The 8,215-nt window shown below is 41.8% G+C and overlaps 1 protein-coding gene across 3 annotated transcripts; it reads right to left on the reverse strand.

Annotated features, from left to right (window-relative positions):
- Positions 1-224: 224 nt before the first annotated feature.
- LOC119782909 (zinc finger protein 518A) lies at positions 225-7,774 on the reverse strand. Of its 3 annotated transcripts, none has more exons than XM_038284114.1 (3): positions 7,464-7,774; positions 4,644-6,689; positions 225-2,205 (listed from the first exon to the last, which is right to left on the reverse strand). In XM_038284114.1, exons 1-3 carry the CDS (start codon positions 7,627-7,629, stop codon positions 1,559-1,561), a joined length of 2,859 nt encoding a protein of 952 aa, XP_038140042.1. In that variant the 5' UTR covers positions 7,630-7,774; the 3' UTR covers positions 225-1,558. The 3 variants fall into 3 exon arrangements, with proteins under 3 accessions (XP_038140042.1, XP_038140043.1, XP_038140044.1); XM_038284115.1 differs by having other exon boundaries at positions 4,644-6,692; positions 7,465-7,594; XM_038284116.1 differs by lacking the exon at positions 7,464-7,774 and adding an exon at positions 7,178-7,443.
- Between the last annotated feature and the right edge of the window lie 441 nt (positions 7,775-8,215).

The following is an 8,215-nucleotide window of genomic DNA, read 5'->3' on the forward strand; positions in this document are numbered from 1 at the left end:
ACTGTTATATGCAACAGATGTTTCATGGCGTTCTTTTAAATAATGCAAATGACTAAATAAGGATATGCAGTCAGAATGTGTTGAGCGCAGGTGTTGTCTACAACTAGGAGGAAGTAAGACGAGTTTACAACCCATCTCTAAACGTCAGCTTCCTTCTTTGTTCAGTTGAGGTCCTGTGAGTTGAGCAGCTGGCCACACAGAAGCAAAGCGTCACAGACTCAGGAGACTTTTTAACTCATATTTTATTAGGATTTTTGTTAAATTCTCAGTCAGGAAACAATCCATCGATATTGAGGAATGACACAGTGTTGCTGCAGGAAAGGAGAAGGTTGACTTTTTATTTTAACAATGATTGTACATTTTTGTTTAAATAAAAATTTCTTATTTCATCATTCAAAAACGGGAAACAAAAGCACGTTTCGTTAATTATTCAATAAGTAATGCTATCACGCCCATGCAGATTTATTGCATAGTAATTACCAGGCACTTGGTGAGTATTCTCAGGTTCATTTTTCTTTCTACAGTACCTCTAGCAGGACTATGTACAACTTTATTTCTTAATCATTGATGACCCTCTGAAAAAGGGGATCTTTGCACACATTTCCCATTTAAAAAGGGGGAGTGGCTACATTAGGGAAACCTAGAGGTCACAGCAGGACACCGATTTGAGATTGTCAAAGGCTAAGGCCCAATAAGGTGAGGTAACAGGGGACAAAAAAATAAATCCACCTTTTATAGTGCAATTCAATGATTAGCATCATTTCAAGTCCAAAGCAATGAAACCTCAAATCCTCTGAGGAAAAAAAAAAAATCATCTAATTTGATAAATCTTTTGTTTTTGTCAAATTTGACATCAGGAAAAAAAGTAAAAATAGTCTCACTATCAGGGATATTAACATCCACATCATACATGCATGTCAAATATAGAACTCTCACAGTAAATAATATATTTTCTGAACAAGATTTAAAGTTTATACAAAAGAATTTAGAAATACAATGATTCCTTTGATGTCCAAAAATAATGCATAAAAGAAGCATTAAAAAGACTAAATCTAAGCAGGATAAATAAATGTCGGATAAAACAGCTTATTGTACTTTTTTTTTTTTTTTTTTTTTTTTATACACATATTTGGTATATGAGTAACTTACAGCTCTCTGCCTCCAATAACATAAATATGACAGCTACCACACTGCAGAGCCTACCCGTACGTAACCTGCTCCGAGGAACAGTTGGTATGGCAAATTAACAGATTACAGTGTTTTTCTTTTATATAAAATATTCCACATGACAGTGTACCTAAATCATCTTAAATAAAGCCTTGGAGACAAGACAAAGAAAAACAATTGTTCACACCCAACGAATAATTACTGATCAAAACATTTTATATTGAGCCGTACTGGAAGAGAAACAAAAGGTAACTATTTACCCTGAGAATGTAAACCTTCCAGGAAGCCTCAGCAATTTATACAAATAAATCAACAAATCATAAGACCTAATAAAAGTCTATAACATTTTTTTTTTCCAGATTATTTTTTTTCCATCCAGTGTGCGTGACGTTTAAGACTTTTCACAGTTTGGCTTCTTCCACTCCATCAGATGCCGCTGCCGGTGGACCATCATCTGCTCCTGGCTCGTGAAGACTCGGCCGCAGAACCAGCAGGAGAACTTTCCGGAGGCTTCCCTGCCGGGGGAGGCCAAGCCCACAACTTCGTACTTCTTCCTGCTCAGTCGGCGGAATTTCAGCCTCAGGGGGAACCTCTCCTGTACAGAGTTCTCCCCCTGATCTTCGATCAGGACGTCCGTCTCCGAAGCCTCGCCGCTCGCAGCAGAGAGAGCCATCAGGGTCCGGCGGGAGAGCAGGACTTTCCGCACCTCCCTGTACTTGTTCACCACCTCCATGATGCGGGCCACCTGCGGGATGTCGGCATCTGGGTGGTTCAGCACCACGACCGGCTGGTCTCCAGCCGGACGCTTTACCGCCTGGGAGGGATTTATGGCGACTAACTTCAAGGTTCTGGGCTGGTGCTTTGGGACCTGCCGCCACTGACGTCTCTCAGCTGGTGAGGACTCGTCTACGCTCGTCTTACTTTGACAAGACCGGATGCTGCTGATGAGATCTGCTGACGCCTCGACGTTTCTTAACCCTTCATCAGTCTGATCCTGCTGCTCTGCTTCATGGCAGGAATGTACAGAATGCAACGTTCCTGTAACAAAAAACATTTATAAAAAATTAAAACTCTTGCATTCTGTACAACCTCAAAGTAGGCATGGATTTTAGAGTATGGCGGAGGCAGCATCAGGCTTGGGGATATATATGATTAATAGTCACATCAAACTCAATACAGGACTAACTGAAAAAAAAAAAAAACGGCTAAAAAAAATAAATATTTGACACTGGAGTGGTGGTTCTTCATCCAGCAGAACTATGGAGGCAGGAATGGTTTACATCAGGTGTAAACATCATCATGTGGTGCAGCAGCCTCCTCCTGCAACTTTCATTTGTTCCATGGGAAACATTAAAAACATCCAGGATGCCGTCTTATGAGGAATAGTTTGCTAGATCAAATAACATTCCTCTTTTGAAACAAACTCGTAATAAATTCAAGAGGGATTCTATGAAATTAATGTTCTAGATTAGTTTTCATTAGATCTCAATGAGAATAAAGCCAACAGACAACGCTGGTAGAGATATAACCTAAAATAGCCCATCCAGCCTGACATATTAGTCTGAGTAGGAACTGGTAGAGCCCAAATTCAATAATTTTATTTATTTTTTTTTTTTTTAAGAAAAGCTCCTCAACAACAAGTTATTACAATTCTAACAATTAGGGATGGAACGGTTTATGAAAACCGTCCGAACCGTTCGGTTCGACTGTCTCGGTTCGATTTGCGTGTGTTGCGTTTGGTTCATGCGCTGCTCCTTTTTCTCATAGGCGAAGCGTGTACACTCCAGAGCAGAAGGTGGCGGTACTGCGACCAAAGCCAACCACCAGTAGTAAACAAGAAGAAGAAGCGAAGCAGCGTAGCCGGGTGTAGCAGAAAAAAATCAGTTGTTGTGGAGAATTGTGTGGGTATGGCGAGCAGGAAAGAACAGGAGTTGGAAGACGCGCCAGCAGCACTTTATAGGTCTGCTGTATGGGACCACTTTGCATTTAGAGTGACCTACGATGACGGCGGAAAGAAAGTTGTGGATAAAAACAGTGTGCAAGCATTGAGCAACACGTTTTGTTTATGCTAACAGCAACACGACCAACATGTCAGGCTAACAATCAACATATACCGAACCGAAAACCATGAACACGAAACCGTGAACCGAACCGTGGATTTTGTGAATCGTTCCACCCCTATTAACAATATAAACAGCTGTTTTGAGACAATAGAAGGCATCATTGCAGCTGAAATGACTATGTTCACACCGCAAGCAGCGAGAGCACGTGCAAGTTTAGTTCTGGCGCGCGGCTGAAGCATCTTTGCTGCTTTGTGGAAAAGTGGGTCTGGTGCGCGTTGAGCGGAGCTACCCTCTCCTTCTTAGCCTGTAACAATGGCAGCTATATTTGCTGTGATCGGTGTGTAAACAAATGTTTTAATATGTTTTTCAGTGAGAAAGTCCACCTGAAAACTTCATCTGTGCAGTCAGTTCATCCAGATTACCATCCTTCCTTTAAATATTATTTCGCTGTCGCGGTCACCTCTTCGCGGTTGGCCGGGGTGGCTAGAAGGCTGTTTTCATGTACGTAATCCAAACTGCAGGCACCAGGATCATAAAAGCGAACATGTTTTGCTGGAAGATTTTTGCATTTTAAGTTAATTTAGGTGTTAATTAAAAATTTCAGAGGAGTGATCATAGCGCTCTGCATCAGCAGCGCTGTGTTTGTCTCCCTGCAAGCTCCCAGATCAGCTTCTCTGATTGGTTGATGTGGCGCGTTGAGCAGCAAAAGTTCAATTATTCCAACTCTAGCTGCTGCGTTTGCAGGACGTTTTGCTGCGCCCTGATGCACATCCACCAATAACTTTGCATGTAAACTAGCTGCTCCTGCTGCTTTAGGTGTGAACGTAGCATAAGACTAGACAGCATTCAACCTTTACAGACTTCTAGCCAACTAACCGGGTTAACCCTGAAAAACTTCAGGGTGCAACAACGAGTAAATGTTCGCCTGAAAAAGTCTTAACCCACATAACTAAAGCTCGCCCAAAGTATTTAGATTTTTACTTTGAAATAAAAAATAAATCCGACCACCTACACTGATTGTTACGCTTTTAAGCCATCATAAAACATCAATAACATATTGGAGGTTTTATTCGTCTGATGACATATATAAAAACAGTGGGTATTAATGCTTTTAGAGGGCCGTGTTAACACCATTTTTTTTATTGTTTTTACAGTTTATTGTTTAGGATATTCTAAATTGCATAGCTCAACTCTCAATCTGACAAATTTAATATATGATTTTAATGTTTTCTTCATGAACCCAAATATCCAAATCAGAGAAATTTAACTGGGATAGCACTGCCTTACTATCCTTATGATGAAGGGATTAAAAACCAGAAGAAACTTACAGAAAAAAATACATTGTTGGCAGGTTGAAACTGTAATTTTCTCAAATCATGTCTACTGTGTAGGAAAAACAATTGACCATCTTACCATGCAGGAGGACAGCATTAGGACTCTTCTTCTCCGTCACTTTAGGATCATCCTTCTGAAGCGATTTCTGCAGCTGTAGATCTTTAGGCGTCCCCTCTTCAGTCAATGATGGAGCCACTAGTTTTAAGCGGCGCGTCTCCTCACCAGACCCGTTTAGGTCAGTGAAATCCCCCGACTTCTCCACGTTTTCCTCAGTCTCTTTATGTATTGACGGAACGTATACAAGCGGGTCACATTGGTTTTCAGTAACATCTTCAGCCCCCTTGCGCTGAAAAGATTCACAGTTTTCACTTTTCTTAGACACGTGAGGAGACGCTGCCAGGGAAACATCTATGCAGTTTTGGTCAGGATGGTGCATCGGTTGGACTTTTTCCACCAGGTGAGGATTAGGTAGCTCCAAATTGTGACCTAACTCCACTTCTTCCTTGGGAGACAAAGAGCTTTGAGACACCCACTGCTTCCCCTTCACCTGATTCTTCTTTATGACTATCTTTAAGGCCTCCCCTTGTGATTTTCTTTGCACTTTTCTAAATCGAGCCTTTCTTCTGCATCGACGTTTTTGCGTCTTCCTTTTCGCTGAGGCTCTACCTACAGATGTCTTCTCTTCACTCTCGTTTGCTAACTTTAAATCACTCGAGGTGAAGATCCCCTCGATCTCGACAGGTTTTTCCAGTTCTTGCCCGTTTTCCTGGATTTCTAAATGGGTCTTTACTTCATGGTTCTCTCTGTTTTCCTGTTTTCCAGTGCCACACGATGAGAAGTCATTGCAGGGTTTCATTTCAGCCTGATTTTTTACATTGAGATCAAATCCATTCTGGCTACCTGCACACAGAGAGCTGCCATCAGCGCTGTCGGTACAGGCGGCTTCCTTATCCGTGGAGGTCATTTTCAACCTTTTAGGATAAGCAGCGCCATTCTGGGCCACTGTTATCTTGTTTTTGACTGTGAGGACAGCCAGATCCGACGTGTTTGGCGTGATGCCGTTTTCTGAGTTTTTCTGAGGAACGCTCGACAGAACGGATTTGAGAGCTTTGGTCCACTTCTGGTCGTCGGTTTCCCCGGCAACAGATTGCATCAAAAACTGCTGTGTCTCTTCCAATGTGGTTTGCGGATCAGATAGGTGGCAGTATTTATCCAGAAACTCTTTTCCAGGGAAAGAAATGTAGTCCTGTGTCAGCCAGCACGTGTTCCTCACTGCACTTCTCGTCAACCTCGTCTTTACTCTCGGGATTGGATCATTTGGTTTCATCGCCACGGTACAAACTTGCCTCGCGTCTTTCGTCTGATTGGCATTCTGGCAAACATGGGACGTCTTAATGTGCTTGTTAATCAGCCACTTCTCAGAAGCCTCAAAGCTGCAGAACTGACAACACTGAGTCTGAGAGGCTGGAAGGCGACTTTTGTCGTTTCTTTGCAGCGAACTATCCACAACCACTTCTTCAACGTTGAAATTATGTTTATATATGTGCTCTAGAAACCCCCGAAAGTCACATGTGGAGAATGTTTTGCAAGTTTCGCATGAATACTTGCCTTCGGAGCAGTGGTACATGGTCAAATGTGCACTATACTCAGGCCATGTGCGCTGAACGTTGTCGTTGCACATGCTGCAGCTGGAAAAAGTGTCCTTGTGGCTTAGAAGATGAACCTGGAGCAAGGAGAATTCATGGGCACTAAAGGTGCACATCTGACAGGGGAAAACTGGAAGACTCCCTCTGTGTTTTTCCACAAAGTGTCTCACCAAATCTTTGGGTGCATATTCCGATTTGTCCTCGCATTGAGAGCAGGGGAACCTGAGGGTACTTCCCCCGTCATTTGTCAGCCGGGCTTCCTGGGGGGGCTCCTTTGATGGGGGCCAAACGCTGGTTCTCTCCCACTTCTTCACTATCTTCTTTGGTCCATTCTTATCTTGGCTTTGCATAGCTGGGGGCTGAACGACAGTTTTCCTGAGGTGGAGCTGTCTCTGCCAGCTTCTATTCTTCTTGTTGACACGCCGTTTTGCGTGGCCTGTGGAGGTGGCTGTGCAAATATCCATGTTTCTTCTTGTTTCTGCAGCAGAAAAGTTAAAAACACAGCATTACTTAAATGTAAAAACACATTTAATGCCGTTTACTTTTGTTATAATGACACTAAGAAGGATGATACATTTAAAAAGCAGGTTCATAATTAACAGCCATATAAAAACACAGCATTTCCTTCATTTTTTTTTTCTCTTTCTTTTAAACAAGTCCACTTGTGGCTTTGCCCAGGTTTTAAATGCTGCTGTGTGGACATAAGGCTGTCACATTACTACAAACAAGGACATTCCTCAGCAACTATAGCAGTAAAACAAACAGCTATATCTCCACCTGCAGGATTAGAAACCACTTTATTAAAATAAATGCACCATAAAACTGTTATTTATCTCACAAGCAAAGCAATACAAGAAAACAAGACTTAAAACGACGGAGCACAAACAGACGAGGGGGGGGGGGGGTGTTAGTCTATTGTTTAGTTAAACTTAACCACAACAAAGCGATAAAGACTTGCATTACAACCATAGATGTAAAGTTAGAGGAAACGTGAGCGCCTCAGCCTCTCGGTTTATATCCGAACACGCATCTGAGGTGGTTATCTGTTAGAAACGGAGCGGTTTGAATTAACGTGACGCTTAAGAGGAGCTTACAAAGACCAAATAACTTAGGGAGCACAAAGCGCGACGATAAACTTCCCGCAAACTATCGCGGTTTCACGCGGCGTCGAGTTATTAGTCCGTGAAAAGCAGTCGGGTGGGATTAAATTCAGAATAAAGAGTTGTCTCGGGTGTTTTTTTTTTTTCTTTACCTTTTTTTTTCTTTTGTGGGGAGCTTGACAGCTCAGCGAGTGGCGGCCATGATAGTTTCATCCGGGGATTAGGCCTGTTAGCTGCTAGCCTTGAGCTAGCCTTTAGCTTCCTCCCTGCTGCTGCTGTCCCAGGCCTGCAGCTCCACAAACACTCAGCTCTGTACATGTCCGCTTTCAACGCCCCTTTACTAAAATATCCATTCCTCTTTAACTAGGTCCACAATTAATTCAAAACACACAATTTAGTGTATTTTATCAGGATAAATGTGAGGCATAAAGCGATGGAAGGCGGAGGAAAGAACGATTATGTTCTTTTTTTTTTTTTTTAGAAACTACTGAACGAAAAGGTGGGGCGTGCATTTATAATCAGCTTCCTTTACTCTGACACCCCTAAATAAAGTCACGTTCTCATAATTGCTATTTCATATAGATGAGGACAGGTGCAGCTATACACTGTGTGCAGAATTATTAGGCAAGTTGTATTTTTGAGGATTATTCTTATTATTGGGGCACAATTGCTTTCTTAATCAACCCAAAAGACTCCTTAATATCCAAGTTTCATATATATTTTTTAAGTTGATGTGTTTGTTTTTTTTAGATTTGGCCATTTTATGAGGATGTCCGTGTGTGCAAGTACATATTACTGTGCAGAATTATTAGGTAACGATAAGTGATCTGTAGTTATGTGCAACATTTTTCTCACAATATACATTATTTTCTACATTCTGGTGATTTTTAGAGAATTGAAATAA

This window comes from Cyprinodon tularosa, unplaced genomic scaffold, assembly GCF_016077235.1.
Source record: "Cyprinodon tularosa strain WSP-4 unplaced genomic scaffold, ASM1607723v1 ctg199, whole genome shotgun sequence".
Classification (NCBI taxonomy): domain Eukaryota; kingdom Metazoa; phylum Chordata; class Actinopteri; order Cyprinodontiformes; family Cyprinodontidae; genus Cyprinodon; species Cyprinodon tularosa.

Excerpts from the sequence above, each read along its gene's own strand:
- LOC119782909 (XM_038284114.1), bottom strand. The coding sequence starts at position 7,629 with ATGTACAGAGCTGAGTGTTTGTGGAGCTGCAGGCCTGGGACAGCAGCA. Across the intron at positions 6,690-7,463 it reads CCCACAAAAGAAAAAAAAAG|AAACAAGAAGAAACATGGAT; the intron begins GTAAAGAAAAAA and ends TTTCTGCTGCAG. Across the intron at positions 2,206-4,643 it reads TAATGCTGTCCTCCTGCATG|GAACGTTGCATTCTGTACAT; the intron begins GTAAGATGGTCA and ends TTTTTGTTACAG.